General features: G+C 47.1%; 1 protein-coding gene across 1 annotated transcript in view; it reads right to left on the bottom strand.

Moving 5' to 3' along the window:
* The window catches only part of Srgap3 (SLIT-ROBO Rho GTPase activating protein 3), a 242,316-nt gene that overhangs the window by 9,875 nt on the left and 221,439 nt on the right, over positions 1 to 11,002 (bottom strand). Inside the window, exons 17-20 of the mRNA XM_023704533.1 lie at positions 9,605 to 9,684; positions 3,451 to 3,631; positions 2,102 to 2,251; positions 7 to 68 (exon numbers count right to left, since the gene is read on the bottom strand). Of these exons, the coding sequence (XP_023560301.1) occupies positions 7 to 68; positions 2,102 to 2,251; positions 3,451 to 3,631; positions 9,605 to 9,684 (473 nt within the window). The remainder of the gene's footprint in view (positions 1 to 6; positions 69 to 2,101; positions 2,252 to 3,450; positions 3,632 to 9,604; positions 9,685 to 11,002) is intronic.

Genomic DNA, 11,002 nt, shown 5'->3' with positions numbered 1-11,002 from the left:
GTGGACTGTGTGTGTCGCCACCACTTCGGCGCCTTGGTATGGCCGCTCCATCCGATCGCAACCGCACTCTGCAAAGGAGCCAGGGGCAGGGGCAGGGGCAGAAGTCAACCCTGGCCGGTCTCAGCAGGGGTCGGTCAATGTCCATGTCACACACCGCACACTGCTCTAGGGTGGGTGTAGTGAAGCCTCAACGTCAGACTGCACAGCTGGCTAACGAAAGGAGCTGCTCAGAAGGAACAGCATACAGGAGGCAGAGCCTAGAGCTTCCAAGCTGCAGACAGCAAAGATGCTGACTACAAAACCACTCATCTGCATGTTAGGTCAGAACCAGGAGGGTTTCAGCTTGGAAACACTTTGATGGAGCTTAGTTGGGGTTATGGGCCATGATATATCCTGAAGCTTTTGAGATATTTCAATGATCCCAATGGGCTTCTAACAGGTCTGAAGCATTGAGGCTTGACTCCACCAAAAGTCATCAGCACCATGCAACCACAGGCGGGGCTCCTGGGAGCTGAGGCCTATTCACTGTGGCTACCCACCCCCAACCTCCCCCAGCACAGGGCTATGCCCATAAGGCTTTGCTGATCTTGGAAAGCTAGTCATTTCAGAGTCCTTGCACTGTGGATGCATCTTTTCTGCCTCTGGTGCCCTCTCCCACCCTGGGGAGATCCCATGGGTGTGAAAAATGGTGGGAGTGTATATGTGTGTCAGTATGTGTTCTCCTGAGCTCCGGGTTAGATCCACTCTGTTCATCTGCTTGATGGATGTGATGTTCTTTGCCCAGTTTCATTGAGTCTGAATGCACCTTGAAGATAATAGATTTTGTTGTACTCACAGAGGCCCAGGTGAGGGAGGGAGGGAGGGAGGGAGAGAGGGAGGGCTGGAGTGGAGGGGAAGGAAGGGGGCTATATGCTGGGAATGGTGTGAGTAGGGACCACATTCAATGAAGTCAGCCACACTTCAGATCCTGTGGCCCCAGCCAAGCTAAGCAGCACTGTGGGTGCCCAACAGGACCAAAGCAGTGGTAGGAGAGGAAGAGGCACTGAGTGAGAAAGAGCCAGAAGAGCGGAGATGAGCAGGGAAGAAGGCAAGGAGAAGACAAGCAGGAGAAGAGATGGTCCTCCCAGAGGTTCAGGACCAGGGTGCTTATCTCCCCCTCCCCAGCCTTCTGCTTCCCCACCCCCTCAGCTCCATCACCATCATGATGTCCTGTTCTTTGATGAACTGAATAGAAAATGCTGAAAAGAGGTATCAAGACTTCAGCTGAAATAAACTTGTAACCGTGTGCTCCCTCTGTGACTGCTTTTTTGGCTCTGTCTGCAAAGACTTTCACATGTGGATCAAATACACAGCACTGCTACTAGAAAAAAAAAAAAAAAACAACTTAACTGAGTGACTTTTTTGTTGTTGATGTTGTTGAGGCCAGGTCTCTCTAAGACAGTAAGTTGTTCAGGAAGAGCTGGAACTTGCCGACCTCCTGTCTCAGCCTCCTGGGCTGGGATTACAGGTGTGGCCCCTGCACCCAGCAGGTAAGACATTTTGAGGGCCCATTGAAAATAAAGTGTAGGTAACTGTCAGTTGTAGACAATGGTCTTATCTTTGTTTATATTGTATTTAACAGCCACATTTTGGGACTATACCTATTCTCAGATGGACGGGGCAGCCCCTTGCTGGTAAAGGTCATGCGTAAGTGCAGCCTTCCTGTTTATGTGGTGCATCTCGGGTGTGTGAGCTCTGCACTAAGGTTCTAGGTAACAATGGAAGTCTTCAATAGAAAGCTGGGAGGAGGCGCAGGAAGAGGAAGAGGGAGGAAAATACTCTCCAGTTTCTCTCCCTCTGTCTCATTCATTATTATTATTATTTTAAAGAAAGAGCACTGGGTTCCCAATACATGCCTTTCTCCCTTCTCCTTGGCCCCTTACCAAAACCTGGAGAGCTTTGTTCATTGCTCTCCTGAACCACTCCAACCGGCCTGCCCCACTGAGCCTAAGATCTCCTGCTACATACAACGCAAAGCAACAGCCTCGTTTTCTCTCCTGCCCTCTTATTTCTCCCAATTCAGATGTGAGCGGAAGCAGTAAAATGAACCAGTGTTTCCTACCGGCCCATCACACCCCCAAAGCCGTAGTCTGAAATGTGCTCCGTAGGGGACTGGAGGTCGTTCTTGGAGGAGGCCTTGTCATCCAGCAGTGGTCCACTGCTGGCCTCGCTATCAGCCTTTTGGCTCAAGCTGTCAGAGAAGGCATCATCCCTGGGGAGAAGAGAGACATGACCTGGAGGAGCCTCCCTACAGAGGACCCAGGCCACACAGGGCTCCTCGTCAAGTGTCTGAGGAGCAGAGTTGACACACACCTATACAATGTGCCCATGCCTGAGGGGGCCACCCTCTCCCATGCATACCCACTGCCATGCTGCTGCCAGCAGGGTTTCTCCACACCCAGCTCTCCTCTCCCCTGCTCTTGCTTGTTCTCTTCTCCCAGGCTGTGTCCTAAACTAAGCCAGACTGAGAGCTGCAGGGGTGCTGAAGAAGCTGGAGGTGGTGGCTGCACACTGAGCAAAGAAGTTGCCAGCTCTGGGTCTCTGTGTGGCTCCAGAAGTGAGTCAGGACTAAGCAGGGGGAAAAAGGTGATTTCATTCCTCAGATCCCCACCCACACTGGAAAACAACTGTGAGGGGCTCGAGTTCACAAGGGGCCTTGCCAGCCTCTTTCCACAGCCCTTTTTCTCCCAGTGACATACCCTACCCTGGGGACCTAGAGACACTGGGTGGCAGCTGAGGGCCTTCCACTGCAGCATTCCTCTTAGCATTCAACATTTGACCTTTTCTCTGGCTTGGACTTTCCTCTGTCTCATTAAAACATCGGTCCTCTTGCTATGAGGTTTATGGCTGCTTCCATGATAAATCAGTTTCCCTGCACCCAGGTTTTGCAGGGAATGTACATACAGGAAAAAACCTTTGTTGGCTCAAAGGGATGGAAAATGTAGACTTGCTAAGGGCTAGGTACTTGGGGTGTGGAACTTTTCTTAATTCTTGAAATTATAAATATACAAGAATGTGCTTATTTCTGCCCATCCCATTGAGAAGGCCCTGTCAGAGGACAGAACAGTGGGCAGCTAAGAGGGGGTGGATTACAGGAAGACAGGAGATGGGATATGGTAAGATCTGGTGGGCACCATGAACCATGGTGGTGAAGAGTCCAGAGGCTGCCTGATGGATCAGGATGGTCAGCCAGGAGCACTATACACGTCACCATGTGCTCTGAAGGCTCCATAATGTGAATATTTGCTAAGTAGATTGCTATTTAAAGGGAAGTGGGGTATGATCCATTCTTAGAGAACATCAAATCTATTATGCCAGCACATACAACCAAGCACTCCCCTTCAGGCGCCACTGCAGACATCACCAGTCTATCACTGTGCTCTTTCAAGATGGTTTCCAGTTCCTACTCACATGTCTTGTACAACTATGTACTGATGAGGGATGAGTCCATCCACGCCATTGTGACGGCCCTCCCACCAGTCCTCAGAGGCACGGTGGTACAGGAGCAGTGAGGCTCCCTTCTTGAAAGACAGCTCACGTGGGGACCGCCCCACATAATCAAACTTGGCAATGGCTTCTATCTGCTCCACTTCTGGAAGGAAAACAAGGGAAAGAGCATCCGTAGGTCAGCACAGGGATACCCCAGGAGGCCCATGGGATGCTCTGGCTGCTACAGGCAGGACAGGTGCCTTGACTGGTAAGCATATGTACTGGGGACACTGGGGTTCTAGGCTCTGATCTCCCTACTGATCTCAGGCCAGCTGTCTAACTTCTCAAGATGTCCATGGGCACAAACATACCAGATTCCTATTTTCCATTGTCTCTATTGCTCTCAACTTTTAAACATTCATTAAGACAATATTTGAGGGCTGGCCAAATAGCTCAGCAGATTAAAGTGCCTACAAGCAGGCACAGAGGCTGGGGGTTTGATCCCTGGGTCTGCCATGCTGGTCCTGTCTGCAGGGCACACTGAGATGGCAATTGAGACTGGGTGCGGTGGCACATGCATGTAATCCCAGCTCTTGGGAGGCTGTAAATAGGCAGATCACTATGAATCCGATCTAGTAGTGAGACCCTGAACACCCTGTAGATACTTTCCTAAAATAAAAAATAAAAAAAGACAGTATTTGAAGAAATTTCTTTTTCTTTTACATCTTATTCTAAATTCTAGTTCTTGTTTCCCATGAGCCCTTCCCTTCTTTTCCACACTTCTGGTTTTTTTTAAACTTTTGAGAGATCAAAAGATGTGTGTGTACAAAATGTGACACATAAGTTTTAAGGGTTCCAGAATCTTCAAGCTCATTTTGATGGACTGAATTGTGTCCCCATCAACATTAACACATGGAAGCCCTAATGCGCAGTGTGACTATATTTGGAAATGGGACCTTTAGTTCAATAGTTAGGATTTTCAACAGTTAGAATTGAAGTGCTAGTGAATACATTGTAGGGCACTAACCCACTAGAACTGGTGTCCTTACAAGAAGATGAGGAAAGATACCAAGATGTCTCTCCCTGCGTGGGCAGAGGAGAGAGGCTGTGGGCAGATACAGTGAGAAGGCAGCCATCTACAAGCAAGGAAAAGAGCCCTGTCCCCATGTAAACCCTGATACAGCACCTTGATCTTGGATTTCCAATTCTCAGCTGACAGTAGCTGTCATAACCATGATTATAATTACTAATGGACTCAGCTTGCTAGAGAGGATCAGAGAAGAAATCTAGGTGGCAAAAGGTTTTAATGATATGTGTAAGACCATATAGCTGGTGATATTTGGGAAAGAAATTTTTCATGAAGCAGGGGGACTGTGCTTACTATTTAGTTAATACATGTCATAGTCTGTCTCCTAAGAGGTGCCCATGCTTGCTTAAAAATTTATATTTTAAGGCAACCCTAAAGTTATTTAATTATTAATTAATTTTTATTTGCAGTGTTGGAGATTGAACCAAAGCTCCTGTACAGGTAGGCAAGTGTTCTACCATTAAACCACATTTTGGGCTCTTTTTTCTTTGAATTTTATTTTTCAGATTGGTCTCACTAAGTCGCCGAGGTTGAGCACAGATCTGTGATTCTCTTGCTTCAGCTTCCCAAGTAGTTGAAATTACAGGCATCTACCACCACTCTAGGTTTTATTTATAGTACAAAAGGATAGCAAAAGCAAGCCCTGCTTTCTCTAGCCTGAAGACATTTTCTAAGTGCTAACCTCCTTGAGACTCTATGTTTTCCATCCATTGTATGTGATCTCATTTCCATCCATCTACCTGTCCCACACAGGTTAGGATCAGAACACCTGACTTTCTCACTTTTGAGCTGTATGATCTTAGCAACCTAGTTTTCCTAAGCCTCAGATAGATGAAATTATAGAATTATGAAGTACAATAACTAAAATGAAAAAAAAATTTACAAGAGGGACACAAAAGACTTGAACAGGTGGAAGAAAGATTTATTGAACTTAATATCCTGATTGAGATTATGCATGCTGATGAATGAAAAAAAAGAATGAGGAAAAGTGAATACAGCTTCAGAGAAACTTGTGCACTAGTAGGTGTACTGTAGTGTATACGATGAATGCCAACAATGAAGGGGAGGCAATAAGAGTAGGAAAAAATTGAAGAAATAATGTCTACAAACTTCACAAGTTTACTGAAAAACATAGCCATGAAACTCAACACAGCCAGAAAACTCAATAAACTCTAAGCAGAATAAAATGTAAGAGAGTCACAAGCAGACAAACCACAGTGAAAATGGTGAAAACCAGATACAAGGATACAATCTTGATAACAGCAAGAGAAAAACAAGACTTTGCTAAGATCTACAGCTGATTTCTTGATGGAAACTATGGATTCCAGGAGGTAGTGGAATATCATGATCAAAGTGCTTGAAGAAAATAATTGCCAACCAAAAAATATGATAGCTGGTAAAATTATCTTTCAAAAATGTAATGAAAGGATTTTCTAAGGGTTTTTTTTTAAACGTATTTAGTACAGGGTCTCACTATACAGATTGGACTACTAGTGATCCTCTGTTTTCTGCCTCCCAAGCATTGGGATTTATAGGTGCATGCCACCATGCCCAGTCTAGATTTCCCAAGTTTTAAAAACTGATAAAAATCTGTCACTATTAAAACCATCCTGGGTCAGCCAAATAGCTCAGTGGAGTAAAGTGCCTGCAAGCAGGCACAGGGGTCAGGGTTTCAATCCCTGGGGCCTGCTGTGCTGTCCTCACCTTTGAGGCAAGCTGAGACAGCAATTGAGACTGGGTGTGGTGGCACCTGCCTGCAATCCCAGCTCTTGGGAGGCTGTAAACAGGCGGATTTCTATGAGTCCAATCTAGTAGTGCGACCCTGAACACTCTGTAGATCCTTCCCTAAAAAAACAAAAAACAACAACAACAACAACAACAACAAAAATCTTACAACAATACTAAGACTTTTTTTGGGCAAAACACAAGTGACTACCTATTATAATTTAAAGGCGTACACACACAAAAAAGAGTGCACTAGTACATGTGAAGAATAAAAATGAGTACATAATACACTCAGATTTTTAGGGTGCAGTTTAGAAAGAAATTATAACTATAAAATGTCTGTATTGAGAAAAATATTTCCAAGTAGTAACATGTACTTCTACATTAAGATACTGAAAAAAGTATAAGCTAAACCTACATCAAGCAAGAAGAACAGAACATAATTTAATGAAATAAAGAATAGAATAACAGGGAAAGCCAACAAAATCCAAAGGTGATTGTTTGAAAAGAAAGATTAATGAAAGGGCAAAACCTTTAAGTAAACCAAGAAACAAAGAGATGGCTCAAATCACAAAAGAAGAGTCTTTGGAGGGCATCAGTCCTGTTCGTGGGCCAGCTTCTGTCCAGCAGATGCCATGTTTTGCAGTATCAGGGCTTGGCTCTGAAACACCATCCCTTCCTGTCAACAGTGAGCTGCTTTTCCCAGTGGAAGTGGTGAGGCTGAAAGAAGGATCTAGAGCAAGAGGGAGCTAGGCAGTGGTAGACCAAGGGAAGTGAGGAGGGGATTAAGGGTAGGGAAGAGGAGGAAAGAAAAAAGAAGAGAGAGACAGACAGAACTGAGAGAAAAAACCCAGAGACACAGAGAGATAACAAGTGAGAGAAATTCAGAAATAAAAAGAGCAACAGAAGGAGAACAAGGGGAGAAAGGGAGCAGAATAGGAGAAGGAAAGGAAAAAGAGGAGAGAGAATAAGCAGCAGGCAGCTGCCCTCACATCTGCAGGGAGGACTTCCCAGAGCTTTTTTTCAGTTCAGGACAACTCGAGATTCTGGATTCTAATGAAATGGGACATGTGGGTTTGCTTTTTGTGACCCAATTCCCTCTCTGGCCCTAGTGATGAAGTCATGCCTGGGTGTGCAACGCAAGGCAGTGTGGGGAGACACTGTCCCAGATCCTTCTGTGGGGCCGTAATGAAAATCAAGCTCCTTTCCATTGAGGCTTTTGGTAAGAATAGCGAAAGCCTGGAACTGCCATAGAGCACTCCCTAAGAAGATTCTGTATTAGAACAAAACTAGCAGGGAGGGATGCAGGAAGGGGGACTCCACGTCCTGACAACATCCTCTGTGCTCCTGAATCAAGCTGTGTCTGAAGTCAGATCCTTCTGGGGCTGCCTGCATGAGCTGAGTCCCTCTTGTGCTTAAGTCCCTCTGAATTGTGGATTCTGACATTAGCAACTAAAACAGTCCTACTGAAAAGGGAAAACCCATCGAGCTTATCTTTTTTATTTTTTTAATTTTTCTGCATTTAGGACAGGGTTTACAGGGTCTCACTATGTAGATCAGACTCGTGGGGTTTCTCCTGTTTTCAGTCTCCCAAGTGCCGGGATTACAGGCGTGTGCCACCATGCCCAACTTTAATTGCCATCTCAGTGTGCCCCAGGGGCAGGGCTGGCGCAGCATTCCGGGGATCGAATCCTGGCAGCTGCACTCTGCCTAAGCTGGTGCTTTGGTCCAATGAGCTATCAGGCTGGCCCTGAGCTTACCTTTTTCCAGCCCAAAAACCTTAACCTGGGTACCAGTCCAGCTCTCTTGACAGACATGCTGGCCAACAAGAGAAGCACTAAGGCCAAGTAAAGGAGCTGCCAAGTCGTAATAATCCTTGAGGCTTTGGTTTTTCTTCCTTTTTCTTTTTCTGGTGATGCTGGGATCCCCCAACATTTCATTTTATTATTTTTACATTGAATTTTGAAGGAGTATCTTATTAGGTCACTTAGTAACTCAGACTGAGCTTGAATTTGCAATTCTCCTACCTTAGCCTCCCAGAGTGCTGGGATTACAGGTATCCAACTTCTAACCAATCATTTTTTTTGTAGCTGGCTTAGCCCACCCTGGCCTCTGGGCTGGCACAGCATGTGGTGCTGGGGATCAAACTGCAGTTCCTGCCTTTGCCTAAGCAAGTGCTTTAGTCTGCTGAGCTATCTTGCCGGCCCCTACGCAATTTCTTAAAGTAAAACTACAAGACAGGTGCAGTGGTGTACATCTGTAATTGAGGGTAGTTGGAAGGCTGAGGTGGGAGGGTCGTATATTTGGGTTCAGCCTAGGAAACTCAAAGAGACCTTGATTCAAAATAAAAACTAGAAAGGCTGGGGATATAGCTTGGTGGCAGGACATCCCTGAGTTCCACCTCCACTACTAGAAGACAAAACCGGAAGTGAAACATGGCATGAGGACAGGATGCATACCCTCAGTCCGTATCGGGCTATGTGATTGTTGCCATGGCACCCCACCTCCTCCCCAGCCCGAGCCTCTTCCTCTGTTAAAAAGAATACGTTCAAAATTACACTTTACGACTGCTGCATTAGTGTAAGAACGAATATAATCCAGGTGGAATATCATATTATTTATTCTTCATTTAAAAGAAATTAAGACATTCCAATGGACCCCTAAGAAATTTAGGGCCAGCTCACCAAGAATGACTGTGCTGCATAGCCTGGCTAGCGGCCACGTTCCTTGAGTGCTATCTGTGCTGTCCAGGAACCTGGGAGACAAACTGACTCTCTTTCCTTGTCTATAGGGGCGGCGGGATCGGCAGCTACCTCAGTGTCCCCTCGCCCTCCAGTCTTTTTCCACACACTGTCTGAGGCCTCATCCTAGCTAGACTTCATGCTGGGGTGGCCCCTGCACTGCGGAGGCACCTGTCACCTGGCACTGCCACTCTGTGCCATGAGGAGCTGCTTGCAATTTGTCAAGGTTTTGTGACAGGCTGGGAACTCCTCGAGGACCTGCCTTATTCATTGCCAAGTCTCAGGCCCAAACACAGATCCTCCCAGGGAGGGATAGTAGGTGCTTCCTACTTGACACTCTTGTCCCTTAAGATTTGTACCTGAGCCAGAAGGATACATGAAGGCAGATGCGGGTCAGGTATGGAGTGCAGTGAGGCCCCCACTTGAGGCATTAGGGGCCTGGGGCACCCAATGAGAATAGTTTTGGGGGTCCTCACCTCTTCTGAGGGATGGTTGTGTAGGTGTGGCAAGCTGGAAGTCCAGTCCAGGAAGCTACATGAGGGGCCCGCAGGTAAGGCCTCTGGCCTGGGCTCCCCATACTCACCTTCATCACTAGTGTGAGGCTCTGTGCCATTGTCATGGTCAACTTCATCAATGGTCCCTGGCTCACTGTGTGGGCTGTCACTGCAAGGAAACACAGGGACGGGACTCAGGATAGGGCTGGTACACTCACAGGACTTCCAGATTCCCAGTGGCAGCTGCCCAACCACCTCTGGGCCCTCATCCGGAGCTGGCCCAGGCTCACATCTGTCTAGCTTTCCATCTAACCACCCTTGGATCTTCTAATCAGACACCCCTCTAAGCCCCTCCCTCAGCTCCCTCCTGGCTCTGGAACTTGCTGGGCTCTCTTCTGGGTGAAGATGGTCAATGCTTTGGACGTGTCTCCCAAAGGTCATGGGTTGGAAACTTTATCCCCAGTACAACTAGGTTGGGAGGGGGCTCTGCCCTTATTGGTAGATTGATGTGGCTATCGCAGCAGTGGGTCAGCTGTACGAGAACAGGCTGTTACCAGAGCACGTTTGACCTGATGTTGCTCACTCTCTCACTCTTGGTGTTTTGCCCCTCAGCTGTTCCATGGGGTGGCGCAGCACAGATGCTGGCACCATATTCTCAGATTTCCAACCTCCAGAACAATGGCTCATAAAAATTTCTGTTCACTTGAATTACTTAGCCTCAGGTATTCTGCTATGGAAACAGATGGTGGACTTAGACAAGGCTAGCATGTCCGGTAGGAGCTGGACAGTGGAGACCAGATTCTACATTTATCACTAGAAGGTCCTCAGGCCAGAACAAAAAGGACCCTCGGGTTACTGTGAGTCATTTCACTTGGCCTGGATCCACTTGTCTCACAGTGTGGTGTTGCCTGCCTTAATCCCAGTTCTGTGGGAGACTGAGATGAAAGGGTCACACGTTCAAGGCGAGCCTGGGAAATTTAGTGAGACCCTGGCTCAAATAATAGAAGTGGCTGGGATGCAGCTCCGTGCAGAGGTCTTGGGCTTCATCCCCAGTTTGGGGGTTGGGGGCTGCTCTCTCTGGGCAGTGTATGCACGCTAGCCACCACGATGTGCCCAAGGTATGTCCTGGAAGTACGTCACCCCTGCCATCTGTGGCTAGACCGTGCACTTGCTAAGGCCAATTGCTCACACAGTTGGTGTTGGGTTCATTGAACCACTAAAGGTCATAATGTATACTGCTGTGCTAGGCATGAGGGTGCCACGACAGGAAGGGACAAGGCCTGTGGCTGCACTGCTTACTTTCCAGGGAGGGGGATAAGAAAACAGCTCACAAAAATAGGTCAGTAAATAATACAGTTGCCAGCTGAAACAGAGCTGTGTAGGATGTTGGCAGAGACAAGAAGAGCAGGGGAAGTCTACATAAAGCAATCATGGAAGGCTTCTCAGAGGAGGTAACACTGGCAGTGTCCTTTAAAGGCAGAGGGACT

Source organism: Octodon degus, unplaced genomic scaffold, assembly GCF_000260255.1.
Source record: "Octodon degus isolate 3935 unplaced genomic scaffold, OctDeg1.0 scaffold00008, whole genome shotgun sequence".
Lineage (NCBI taxonomy): Eukaryota > Metazoa > Chordata > Mammalia > Rodentia > Octodontidae > Octodon > Octodon degus.
Note: the sequence above shows the minus strand (reverse complement) of the source record. Positions and strands in the feature narration are given on the sequence as shown.